The sequence below is a fragment of the Branchiostoma floridae genome, chromosome 17 (assembly GCF_000003815.2).
Source record: "Branchiostoma floridae strain S238N-H82 chromosome 17, Bfl_VNyyK, whole genome shotgun sequence".
Lineage (NCBI taxonomy): Eukaryota > Metazoa > Chordata > Leptocardii > Amphioxiformes > Branchiostomatidae > Branchiostoma > Branchiostoma floridae.
The window spans coordinates 18602179-18616266 of NC_049995.1; the positions used below are offsets into that span (position 1 = coordinate 18602179).

Sequence of the window (14088 nt, forward strand, 5' to 3'; positions counted from 1 at the left end):
CTTTATATGGTTGAAGACATAGATGGGTTCGCATGTCAAACATTTTACAGCTGCAGTTAAATAGTCTATGTTCTATGAGTAAAAATGTTATTTGTGGTGAGGGATTGCCATGATCTCTGTCCGCCTGACGTGTTAATGATTGATGGACAAAACAAACTCTCCGGAGTGGTCTGAGCTGACGTCACGAGAGGTCAAGTTGCTCAGTCTCCGATGTTGACGTTGTAACTTCAATATGATTACAGTGACAGATATTCCAGATATCCAGAAGATTAAAAGAAGACAGTAAGCTGGTACAAGGTTTGAACTGCGCAAGCGCAGGGTCGAAGGTGAATGTCAGTGATATATTAGTAGTATAGAAGGAGCACGCTGACTATTATTATTCTGGACTCTGGAGCAAGGTGGAGCAGGTCATAGGTCATCGTCTGACGGTCTAGTCTAGGGGAATTTTCTGAGCTCTGGGTAGGGGTAAAACAGGGGTCAAGTCGACCTTTTGAGCCACTCCAAAGCAATGATTCACTGCATGTACATATAGATGGCACATGTTTATACGCACATGACAAATATACTTACTTACAACAAATATACTTACTCACTTACTCCGGAGCATACTCCGGAGCAGTATTTTTACTCCGGAGCAGTGTTTTTACTCCGGAGCAACACGTATAGTTACTCCAAAGCAATGATTCACTGCATGTACATATAGATGGTATATGTTCGTACGTACATGCCAAATATACTTACTTACAACAAATATACTTACTCATTTACTTCGGAGCATACTCCGGAGCAGTATTATTTACTCCGGAGCAGTGTTTTTACTCCGGAGCAACACGTATAGACGCTCCAAAGCAATGATTCCCTACATGTACATATAGATGGTATATGTTCGTACGTACATGACAAATATACTTACAACAAATATACGTACTCATTTACTCCGGAGCATGCTCCGGAGCAGTATTTTTTTACTCCGGAGCAGTGTTTTTACTCCGGAGCAACACGTATAGTTACTCCAAAGTAATGTTTCACTGCATGTACATATAGATGGTATATGTTCGTACGTAAAACTAACCTTAACGATCATAATAGATAAAATTAAAGAAAAAGTAAGGTAAACCTTACGACCAGGGCAAATAAGGGCATGTCTCACACGAGGGGGTGGGGGCGGTGTTGGGGGGTGGGGTGTAAGAATTACCTTGGTGGGTAAGAAGGTCAGCCTGAACCTTAGTTGAACAAGAAAAATAGATAAAGAAAAATGTAAGGTATACCGGCGTAGAGGCTTACAACCAGGCCAAATAAGGGCATTTCCCTCATGATTGGAGGGGGGGTGTCTTGGGGGGGGGTCTTAGGGGTGTCTTGTCTTGTTCCCTTGGTGGGTCAAAAGGTCGACTTGAGCCCTGTTTCACCCCTACCCAGAGCTCAGAAAATTCCCCTAGACTAGACCGTCAGACGATGACCTCTGACCTGCTCCACCTTGCTCCAGAATAATAATAGTCAGCGTGCTCCTACTATACTACTCATATTGCCTACAATGCATCCGACTGTGAATACATATTTGGAAATGAACTGAAATGCAGAAAGTTCTTAGTCTTTGACCTATTGCTCTGCATAAGTCAGAAAAAAATCAGTGTGTCTACAAGACGCGCAATGTGTGCAGAATACTCTCAGTCCAGTGACATTTTATCGTCTTTTTACAGGATGGCAGGTTCGGTCCAAAAAAGAGTCACAGCTGCCGACAGGCGCCATTTTGATTTTGTCCAAACTTTGCTCCGTATTTCCAAAGAGCTCACAGAAGAGGAAACGGCAACCATGAAGTTGTTCTGCCTGCATCTGATCCCTAAAGAACAGAGGGCACAACTCAAGCGGATAGTGGATGTTTTCCACAAGCTGATGGAACTGGACAAAATTGACCAGGAAAACTTGGAATTCATAGAAGAGATCTTGGAAAGAATCGGACGGCAGGACCTGATTCGGGACGTTCTGCGGCGGTTCCAGCCTCCTGACCGAGAGATTCCGGAAAATCCAGAACTCCAGCCTGAAAACCCCGAGTTTCAGCCGGAAAACCCCGAACTGCAGGCGGAAAACCCCGAGTTTCAGCCGGAAAACCCCGAACTGCAGCCGGAAAACCCCGAGTTTCAGCCGGAAAACCCCGAACTGCAGCCGGAAAACCCCGAACTGCAGCCGGAAAACCCCGAAAACCAGCCGGAAACCCCAGAACTCCAGCCGGGAGCAAGTCTGTTAGGGACGACAGCAGAAGGTGAGTCACATGTGGTGGATTTTAAGCCCCAAACAACACTGTCCGTACAACTGTCCATACATCTCGTCCTGAAGTACTTTTTCAACACTATTTACGCGTGGGGAGGGATTAAACTCCCCGCGTCAACTTTGAGGCTAGAAAACTTTTCTTAAACTTTTATTGTGAACAATTTTAGGATAATAGATAGTATTTGTTTTTCCATTTTTCGTGTTGCCATGGCAACGGGTTTCTGACAACCATATTATACAAGAATCACAAATTCTGGTTAAAGCCACGAGGTTTCTAAGTTTTCTTGCTAATATAATCTAATATAACATTCATAATTGAATATTCGTAATTCATACTAGTGTGATAACGTAATCTGTCACAATCCCAAACGGTGAAAAATGACACAAGGTTTTAATCAAGTCGTTGTCACTCGACTATCATTATTAATTTGTACAAAAAACTTCAAAGGAACGTTTTCAGTCTTCTTTATGGTATTTGCTTGATATATGTGGAATAGAATGTATTTACAGAATCTAAGGTTGCAGATCTAAGATTCAGGATTTCAAAGGAGACCAAAAATACCTATGACTTATGATTTATTTTTACACCATTGCGGTTGCATTTGACAACACAAGTCTATAATAAGTCTATTGGACAACATTTCTCTCGTTACATTTTTGTTTAATACAGTACTAAGTCTAAGAGAAATCAATCCTTATTTACACAGTTTTAGTTAATGAAAACACATATATGACGTCATGTAGTGCAACAATACATGGTTTACATATCCGGGCGATTTTATATTGTGTTGTACAATAAGCTGCACTTTAGCCCTTGTCTAAAATTTTGCAGCTTTTAGTGCGTCGTGCGATAAACCGAATCATCTCATCTCCTTACGAATGACTTTGGCCATTTTGTATTCGTGTTTGTTTCAGGTGACGTGCAGGGATATTTTGACGATGTCATCGAAGAAGTCAGCTACAAGTGGGACGACCTGGCCTGGAAGCTGGGATTTCAGGATAACGAAATCAAAGTAATCCGAGACTTGGAGCGAGACCATGACCGCAGGTGCAGGGAAATGCTGAACCGGTGGAGAAACAGGGAGGGAAGGGGAGCTACTCTACAGGTGCTGATCCAAGCCCTAAAGAACATTGGTGAAACTCGGACAGCAGAGAGCCTGGAAGGTTTGTATCATCGTTTTGGAAGATATGTTAAAATTTGCCATCACGATCTACCCTTTATATAACAGTTCTGTAGAAAATTATAAGGGTCAAGAGTTTTCTTCTCCATCCAACTAGAAACTATTAGAAATATTTCTGAATAGTTTGTAAAATAGCACAAACATCTTAATAATTATATTGAATTTGCAGGAACTACAACCTCCAACACCTACGTGGTCGTGCACGGCACAGTGCGCCTGATCCAGGAAACTCTAGATCATCTTAAAAACTGCCTGGCAACCTTAATTGGCACGAGAAGGTCACAGGTCAAGTTCAGAGGTTACAAGAAGCACAAGAGCATCCTGGTGCACTTCTCCATACCGCGGGAGAACACGGCGGTGCTGAGGCACATGGCGGATCACTCCGACCCGAGACTTGTCTACATGGGCGTCAAGTCACTGCAGATCGACGCTGAAGTTCCTATCAAGGTTCAACAGGGGGCGCCTGTGTACGGTGAGCTGACTTTGTGTTTGTCTTCGTATGCTTGCAGTTGTATTTATCATAGACTTAGTTGGTATTTCTCTACAGGTTTGAATTCAGGTGCATTCAGTTGGTATTCCAGTTTATGCATTGAGTTGTTTTATTTTGGCAATGTTTTCAATTTTCTTTCAAGTTACAAGAAAATTTTATTGAAAAGGAAAAAGGTTGTTGACGCTGTCATCGTCACCTTTCGTAGGTACTTTACAACATGTCTAAGACATGTCTAATAGATGTCAAATAGATTGTCCCTAGCTGTCATTTTTATACAGATAATGCTGTATGTACTAGAAATACACTTTCCATAAATCAGAACCATCCAGACTGCTTATCTGTTGATTTGTGAAGTTTCTTTCACTAAATGCCTTTCAGATGTCAAGAGGCAACTGCCTGTTGATGACATCCAGGTGGGATGCAGTACCCGAACCAAACACCAGAGGGCGCCCCAGAGCTGGACCCGCCTGTCTGCCCTGAACCTGTTCTCGGACGCCCTGCCGCTCCATCTGCAGGCAGCCGCGAGTCTGGAGTACCAGGGCTTCTCCTACAGCCTGGTCCGGGCTCTGGTGCAGAAGGACCGGCTCAGAGAACACCAGATGAGGCAGGCCATCCAGAACCTCAGGAACGCAGAGGTGGATTCCAACACGCTCCGTCAGAAGGCAGAGGTGGATTCCAACACGCCCCGTCAAACGGCAGAGGTGGATTCCAACACGCTCCGTCAGAAGGCAGAGGTGGATTCCAACACGATCATGACTTTGCGCTCCAAGCTCAACATCACAGAGAACAGGCTGAAAGAGGCTCTTGAGACGATCGCATTTCTTGAAGAAAATCTGCAGCAGGCTCAAGAATACGTAGAGAAAGTCGCCAAGCAGGTGACATCCCACGTGACGGAGTACAGGGGAGAGAAGCCGCCTGGAGGCTGGCCACAGGAATACAGGGGAGAGAAGCCGCCTGGTGGCTGGCCACAGGTGTACAGGGGAGAGAAGCCGCCTGGAGGCTGGCCACAGGAGTACAGGGGAGAGAAGCAGCCTGGAGGCTGGCCGCAGGAGTACATGGGAGAGAAGCCGCCTGGAGAAACGCTACAGGAGTACAGGGGAGAGAAGCCGCCTGGAGAAACGCTACAGGAGTACAGGGGAGAGAAGCCGCCTGGTGGCTGGTCGGCACAGGTCGAGAAGGCAGATTCAGCTACACAGACACACCTAACGGATCCTGTTGGTACTACAGGGATACCTGGAGGTGTGGGTGACAAGGTTGAAGCAGACCCGACTGTAAAGGAAGAAGACGGAAAAACTCCAAGGCAAGACTCTGGCAGTGGGAGCGATGGAAAAGAGGTTGTTTTCGCTACAGAAGCCCCCGAGCAAGAGCGACACACAGCGGGGACAAAGGTAGCGGCATCTGGCCGTACTGGGGACATGGAACAGCGTGTCATCGCTTTTGGTGGGAGGGGATCAGAACCTGGAAAATTTTCACACCCATATGGCGTTTTGGTGTCTCCTAGCAACGAGATATTCGTGACCGATCACGGCAACAGGCGAGTCCAAGTCCACAGCACAGGGGGGGTTTACCTGCGCCATTTCCCCAACAGTTGTACCGGGTAGAGGGGATAAGGACATGCGGCCACATGATGTTTGTATGGACGGTAACGGCACACTGTGGGTACTGGGGCGGGGAAAGAAAGCTGACCATGTTGTACAGTACAGCACGGACGGGACCGCCATGACGCGGTTTGACATTAAGAATAGCTCTTATTACCGCGGCATTGCAGTAGACATACGCACTAACCACATCCTGGTGACTGATCCAGACCGCGGTGCAGTTCAGGTGTTCCGTCCGGACGGCTCCCTGGTGCGGACAGTCCGGCATTCACGGGTTGGGATGACACGCCCACGGTTCATTACTGTGGACGGGGAAGGAAACTTTCTTGTGTCGGACTGGGGCAATCACTTTGTCTACGTGTATGACGAGTCCGGGGAGTTCCTGTTCCAGTTTGGAAGTCATGGAAGTGGTGAAGGTCAGCTGAAGTTTCCCCGCGGTATCTGTACAGACAGGGCAGGTAACATCATCGTGGCAGACCATGGTAACGAGAGGGTTCAGATCTTCACACGTCCCCGCGAGTTTGTCCGGACTGTCCGTACTGGGTTTTGGCCGGAAGGCCTGGCTGTGGGACCGGAAGGACAGCTGGTTGTGACCAATGTGACCGGCACTGTTACTGTATATCCCAACTATTAGTCAAGCAGCACTTTGGAAAAGGATTTGCGTTAAAACAGAGTTTACAAAATTCTTATATATACTTTTGCGCCCTTTGTGATATAAGGAATGGCTGGATCGCTACAGACTTCCAACGACCTTTGACCTTTAGCTCATGTCAATTGTCCAGAAGGTCACGTGTTCTGAACAATCGGGGTCTCAGTTGTCCTGAAGTAGATCAGGAGACATGTCGAAAAATCGTTGATAAATCTCTCGGTGATCTATCTTCATATAACGATTAGAACGTATTATAACATTCCCCGTGACCAGAAGTTTTTTTTTTCCATTCCACCCAAACTAGATTGAACATCAACGTCATTTTATCATGGATTTTTCACGATCTGGCGATAAACGCTCAAAGCCGTTCGCTTTTCTTTCCGCTTGTTCAAAAGAACTCAATACATTCCATCATAAAGAATGCAATTGCATTCTAGGAGAAGATAACCCTTACTGTGGAAAATATAGATACATACATTTTACAAAATTTAAGGACTTATAGTATGAATCATACGTTAAACCCTAAATGTTGATTGTATAGATATATTTGTACGTGGATTAATTCATTTGTACCCAATTTTGTATGTTTGTACGCCTATAGTTGCAGGCAGTAGATTCTTTGGATGCCGCTGTCATTCTGTTGTGTTAATGAAGATTGTATGATATGTACCTCCATGCTCATAATATATTTTAATGTAATTGCTCATGTAACACTGCACGAAAAGGCAGATTTCCGCTGTGCAAACCCGTGTACACATGCAAGTAAATTCAGAGTTTCCATGAGTTTCAACGGGTGCCCACTGTGCGAACGTGACGTGCCCCTATATGGGGCACCTGTGCAAATCTGAGTAAACGGACCACTTGCGTGTGCATTACGTGCCCTTCCTGTGGAAACCCGTGTGCACTAGCTGTGCCACCTTAGTACACTTGTGCGTACGCGTGGAAACTAATGACGTAGGCTTTTGTTCGCAAATGACTGGTGCATAATTTGGCGGCTAATTCTCACCTAATTATCTCCCCGGGCCTCGACTGCGCCGTAATTACACCCTTTGTCATTAAAAAAGGCGTCATTTTCACTGCCACGGGCTTTCCCAGCCCAAAATTTACCCTCCCAGCTTTTCCCTTCCCCTGTATATAGTGTGTTTGCTTTTATTCGTTCTGAATGGTGAAATATCTTTCGTTATTTTTCGTTTTATTTTTTTAGATTCGACCGCTCCTGACGCGTTCCTTCATATGTACTTAGTGTCGTCGCTCCTTTGGCTTCCAAAGATTCCTCGGTCCACTGTCATTTATTTATTTATTGGTTTGGCTGTTCAGAACACACAGCCAGGGCTGCCCAACTAGCCACCGTCTTGTTGTTTTGGGGTTGTTATCCGTAGTCGCTCCACTCAAGGACGTTGTAAACGTTGTCCTTGCTCCACTGTGCAGTCGCTCCAAGTTTGATGACAGTAAATTCCTGCAGTGTAACATCCATGCAACAGTTGGTTAATCTTTTAATGATAATTGTCTGGAACCCATCTTGACATGTCGGGATGGTAACAGATTCAGCAGCAGCAGACGAAGATACTAACAGATTTAGGATTGATTAATTAATGATTTGTAAATAGCTGTTCATACTCAAGCCTTCAAGGGTCTTCCATCGCCATGGATTCCTTAAACGTTAAAAAGACGGTGTAAGCGCAGCAACATTCTTCTGCTGTTGCCACCAGAATAGTTGCCGCTCCAGATTACGAAGTTAAGAAGAGTAATCAACTGGCCTACATGGAGTCTTGTACGGAGGAGATGAAGACAGATGGGTGTTGATTTGAGGGTTTAATCTAGAAAAGTTAGTGATACATAAACCGCCTGTTGTTTGATAAGTGCAAGTCCCGGAATGATGATAGCCCGCAGAATAAAGCTTGTAGAAGTTCGATAAGTCCGATAACAAGTAATGTTCGATTCCAAGTAGTGTCCGTTTCCAAGTAAAGTCCAACTCCAGGTAAAGTCGTAAAAAACTGGTCAGACTTCCCAACTTCCTCTGGTCCGATCTTCTCCTGCAGTGGAGTCTGATTTCCTTCCTTTAGCAAGAAAGTCCTGCTCCTTCCCTCTTTGGGAAGCCTAATCTTTCTTGCTCTTCGGCAAGAAGGTCCTGATTCTTCCCTTCTTTGGGAAGCCTAATTTCTTCCTGCTAGTCCAGCACGAAGCCTGTTTCTCTATGAGTCCTGGGTGAGTAGGGTCCCTTGAGTTTTGATAGTCACGTGGCCCAGTTTTGGAACTTGCACATCTTATTTTACTAGGTGACTAATGGCGGCAGATTTGAACATGGGCAATAGGCCTCGGAATTGTTGTTGTTGTTGTCTTGCAACAAAGAGGAAATAGTTTTTGTTGAGTAACAGGAACCCTACCGCGCGCGCTGTCTGCCGCGGTAACATTTGTGGCATTTGTGAGTGCGCCGTTTACCGCCTATCCGGAAGTACCTCGTCAGATGCTCCCGTCATCCTTTGCGCCGCCTTCCCCCTAAGTTTAAATATTCGCTCGCTTCGCTCGCTGCTCGGCTTCGCCGAGCACACAATCGGCTACGCCGATTGGTCGGCTTCGCCGACCTTCGGGTGCAGAAACTCCAACGCTGATTGGTCGGCTTCGCCGACTTCCCCGACCTTCGGGTAATTCCCAGTACTTTCCAACCCGGCAACTCGGCACAGAATGATAGTGTACGGGCGAATCAACAAGAATTCATTGGCCTAGCGCCTATGATTTGGCGCTTACAGACGGATTGAAGATTAGGAAGATGGCAGCTTCGTCGCAGACTGTGGTGACGTCATGAGTTAACCGATGATAACTAGTATACAAACAACAGTTTACCGATGATGGTTCAGGATACGTGACGTGTTTTACCGGTAACATCACCATGTATTATCAGCTGAACAATTAGATACAACATATAAGTCTCTGCACCATCTCTAAAGATCGCACATTAACACGTATTTGGTATCAGCGGTTGAATTTCCTGGGAATTGAATTATGATGGATACTTTACGATGCTGTATTCAGTTTTACACCAATAAAAGCTTTGATTTCTTAGCATGAAATGATCATAGTTCTTCGAAGTCTTACTTATGATAAGTACCAACCATGATTTCGGGCCCTGTGTAACATCCGGCAAAAAGGCGTTGCCAAAGAAAAGCATTGATAGACATAGAATATCTCACAAGGACTTCTTAAGCGGTTAATGATGAAACTGAACGCTATCAAACTGAATGAACTGAATGTTCTATAGAAATAAACAACGAGATTCTGCAATACCATCGCGGACTGGGCTTCAAATAAAGACCAAAGAGTTTCTTAAAGAAGGTATATATTAACTGTCTTATCTAATTCGTGTGGGAACAAATCGGCCTTGTCGTAACATTGTAGAACATCCTTGTGACGACAAAGTTTAACGAAGAAATTGTCTGAATGTTGGATCTTGTTATAAATATAGTGCCGCGATTTAATCTAAAAGCAGATGTTGGAAAGAAATATTTGGGCCGCTAGTATATGTCGAGATGCAACTTCACACAAGCGGATACTGCTGATACCTACAGGAACTTTACAAATCACATATGTAAGGCGACGCCCATTCAGTATTAATGGAAACGCGCTAGCTTATTGTATCCCGAACTGCTTTCGTCACTAGCAGGTCAAACCTCGCTATGCAATCAGCTACCAGCGGTCGGGACCAAAGTCCAACGGATACAGAGTTCGCTACAAACCTGCCACGTTCACTCGTATTTCAGTCAACAGTCCGGAGACGCTTATACCTGTAGTACCGGCTGTATCCGCTAGGTACGTAGCTGCACCTTCTATCCTGACATTACCCAGTGACCATGATCAAAGTCCAACGGGTACCGAGTTTGCTTTCCAACTGCCACGTTTACTGCAATCTAATTCAGTGCCCGGACAGGATACATGAGGGCCGGGAGTTTCATTTCAGTCCCCAGACAGGAGACAGCTGTGGAAGTCTGTCTTGAAAAAGCAGGCTGACAGCGTTTTAAGGAGCCCGTCTTACCTTACTTTACATAGTTGAGTTTTCACACCTGCTTCACTAAAGGTGAGAAATGTTCACTTCAGCCTGGCGGCCATTTTAGGTCAACGACATATGAAGAAGATTTTACTACCATCATAGTACCATGAAAGTTAAATTGTTCTTTACGGGGTCGGGCGGGAAGGAGCAGTACACAGTAATTTCGGAATATAAGACGACAAGAGATTTTGGAAAGGTTATACAGGCATTTGTTGCTTGGAAACGTGATACGAAATGACTGAATTAGTGACGTCAGCGTAACAGATTACTGTATGTAAACAAAAAAAAGTGGTATCAAGTTACGTGGCTGGGGTGTTTTAACTATAATTTTCACAAACACATGTACAATTTATCTTTTCATGGTTTGGCTGTTCATGACGCACAGCCAAGGCTGCCCAACTAGCCTGTGGCTGCTATTAAGGCCTAGCCCTGTTGACAGAGACATGATATTTTATCACTTGTAATACTCTCTTGTAATACTGCTCTTGTACATGTGTTATGTGTGGGATTGTCATCGATCATCTTCTCTTCCTTTTGATCATAGATCTATAGAGTTTTAGCATATATCAGTATCATGATCTCTAACTCCGCCCCTTCGGCAGGTCCGCGTGACATGTTCATGATTGTTGGACAAACATTCAATGCTGGGTGAGCTGATAATGGCGACTTGTTTGTTTTCGGAGCAACAATATGTTTGAAGGGATAACTGTGTGGGCGTATCGAACTGTCTTTTAACACCTGAAATGTACATAAGCTATAATAACAAAAAATTATGAAGATGCATATGAGCATGTAAGTATGTTATTTTGGGCAAGGACGTATCAATGTCCTGATCTCTGTCCCCGCCCCGTGTGACGTAATTGTTGGGAAAAACAAACTCTCTGAAGTCGGTGAACTGACCTTTGGCCGAACTTAATCGATTTTCGAGTAGTGGCCATGGGGACAAAGTCTGATTCAAACATATCAGCCAGTACACGACTTGGGCTGCTCTGTGTTCTTTATGATCCGGTCGCAAGAAGGCGACATGATTTGTACATAAAAACATGTTCTTACGTAGAAGGATTTGTGGTACTAGTCATAGAAATATATTTCTAAAATCATCTTCAATAAAGTTTTACAGTGACCTTTTGGCACTATCTGGCAGAAATCTAAGTCTATGAGCCTGCAGATTATGAGAGGCAGCACTGAAGCGCCGACTAGTGATTCATGATGGCAGTACAACCTTGGAATTATCAATTTACCGGAAACAAGATGGTGAACGGGTGGGGGGTGGTGTGTTTGGAAGCCTTTGATGCCGACGGATGTGAAATCATTTCTCTATTGCAAACCTGTAATAAGTATATCCAATCACCCTTTGGATATTTATATTTTGATGTCGTGTCATTTTTCAGGATGGCAGGCCCGGCGAGGGAAATTGAAGGGTTCACAGATGAAGACCGACGACATTTTGAGTTCGTGCGGCCTCTCATTCTCATATCTGATTCCCTCACCAAAAAGGAAACGGATGATGTGAAAATATACTGTGCGCACGTGATTCCGAAAGGCATGATAAAAGGTTTAAAACGAGCAGTTGACATTTTTCTAAAGCTAAAAGAAATAGGCAAGATCAACCAGGAGAACTTGGACTTTGTTGAGGAGGTTTTGGAAATGATCGGACGACGTGATTTGGCTCGGGACGTTCTGCGGCCAGCCCAACAACCTGACCGAGCGGTTCCGGAAAATCCCGAACTCCAGCCGGAAATCCCCGAGCTCCAGCCGGATAATCCTGAGCCCCAACCGGGACCAAGTCAAGAAGAAGCAAGGGCAGAAGGTAAGCAAAAATTAAGTATCATTGTTTACGCAAACTTAGTATAACGTATCTCACGTAACTGCTTGGCACAAAATTCTTTAAATCGGGCTGTATAGAGTTGCCGGTTGTATGTATTTTTCTGTTTTATTCAAATTGGTATTTAAGAGGCTCTGTCTGTAAAAACCAAGCATAGGGTGGCCAAACTCAAAAAATCGATTTTCCTTAAATTTTGTGTGGTGGTAGGGCCTTGGTCCAAACCTACAAAAATCGCAAAGTTTTAGATCTGCGGTCACCGGTTGCCATGGCAACGGCCATTTTTCAAAATGGCGGATTTTCACCAAGGGAAGGCCTTGGTCGCGTCCAAAATAGGCCTCCTTTGGACTCCTGTAGCCCCCACAAATTAACAGATATTTTATTGATTCTCAAATATGTTATTACCCATATTCTAATATAAAAGATGATATATAGTGATAATCAAAATGTTTTTGTAGTGAGGTGCAGCAGATGTTTGAAAATTATGTGTTTTCGTGAATTTCCAAAATTGACAAAAATCAGTTTTTTGACCATTTTTATTGACCATTAGCTCATTTACAGGCAAATCAATTAGATTGATTGTTGGCACAGTTATAGTTTGAATCTTTGTATACATCATATGTAAAAAAAAGTTTGGCACTCTCACGTATCGGACCGTGGTGGCCCCGAGAGTAAACCAATATGTCCATTTCAAGAAAATCGTAACCATAGAATTATTCCTGGAAAAACAGTTATAGCTTACCAAAAATGAATCTCAGTTTCATTTTATGTAGCAGAGGAACTTACCTATCACTTATAAAAGCAGGGTTGTTCTAGATTTTTTTATAATTGCCTTTAAAATGATTTTATTGAGTTTTTTTGGTCATTTTTAGGCCAAAAAATGTATATTTTGGCCCCAGCACCCTGGTATTGCAACCAAATGACCTGAAATTTGGTATAGGAATGTCCTGGACATGTACACACATGGGTTGATAACTGGTTTGCCATATAATAGAACAAAATGCTGAATTTTGTGACTTTTTTTGCATTTTTGGTCCAAAAAGTACATTTTTGGCCCCTGTAGTACCCTGGTTTTATAACCAAATGACCTGAAATGCGCACATGGATTCAATAACACTTTTGGCATACTGTTCAACAAAATGCTAAATTTTGTCATTTTAGGTTTATTTTTTTCCCCAAAAAGTACATTTTGGCTCCCCTACCTTAGTTTTGAATGACCTGGAATTCGGTATCGCAATGCCCTGAACGTACATGCATGTGCACATGGATTCAATAACATGTTTTGCATACAGTACAACAAAATTCTTAATTTTGAAATTTTTGCCATTCTTTTTTCCCAAAATCATTTTTTTTGCTCCTGTTCCCTGGTTTTCCAAGTAAATAACCGGTAAAAAATTTGGTATAGGAGCGCCTTGGAAATGGCTTTTATAACCCGTTTTTGCATACAGTGCAACAAAACGCTTAATGTTGTAATTTTTGGTCATTGTTTTACCCAAAGTACATTTCTGGCTCCTTTTTGTAATTTTTGGCGCCAAAAGTACATTTTTGCCCCATTAAACCCTGGTTTTACAACTAAATGACCTGAAATTTGGTATAAAAATGCCCAGGACACATGCGCACATAGATTCAATAATAATTTTGGCGTACTGTGCAACAAAATGCTAAATTTTGGTCATTTTTTTTTTTACAAAAAAAAAGGATATTTTTGGCTCCTCTACCCTGGCTTTACAACTGAATGACCTGTATTCGGTATGGGAATGCCCTGGACATATGCGCTGATGGATCCAATAACACGTTTGGCATACAATACAACAAAATGCTTAATTTGTTATTTTGGGCCATTTTTTTAAAACAAAAAAGTGCATTTTTGGCTCTTGTAGCCTAAAAAAATTTAGACGACCTGAACTTTGGTATAGGAATGCCCTGGACATATGCGCACATGGATTCAATAATATGCTTGTCATACAGTACAGCGAAATGCTGAATTTTGTAATTTTTTGCCATTTTTACCCCCCCCCCCCAAAAAAAATATTATTGGCTC

General features: G+C 43.5%; 1 protein-coding gene across 1 annotated transcript; it reads left to right on the top strand.

The window, feature by feature from the left end:
• Positions 1–4991: 4991 nt before the first annotated feature.
• On the top strand, positions 4992–6168 carry LOC118404464 (tripartite motif-containing protein 3-like). The gene is made up of 2 exons (XM_035803540.1): positions 4992–5376; positions 5525–6168. Exons 1-2 carry the CDS (start codon positions 4992–4994, stop codon positions 6166–6168), a joined length of 1029 nt encoding a protein of 342 aa, XP_035659433.1.
• The last annotated feature ends 7920 nt before the right edge of the window (positions 6169–14088 follow it).

What these genes read in the sequence shown, in the direction of transcription:
- LOC118404464 (XM_035803540.1), top strand. Translation starts at nt 4,992, where the DNA reads ATGGGAGAGAAGCCGCCTGGAGAAACGCTACAGGAGTACAGGGGAGAG. An exon ending in ACAGCGTGTCATCGCTTTTG is followed by an intron (nt 5,377 to 5,524) that starts GTGGGAGGGGAT and finishes TTTCCCCAACAG; the next exon opens with TTGTACCGGGTAGAGGGGAT.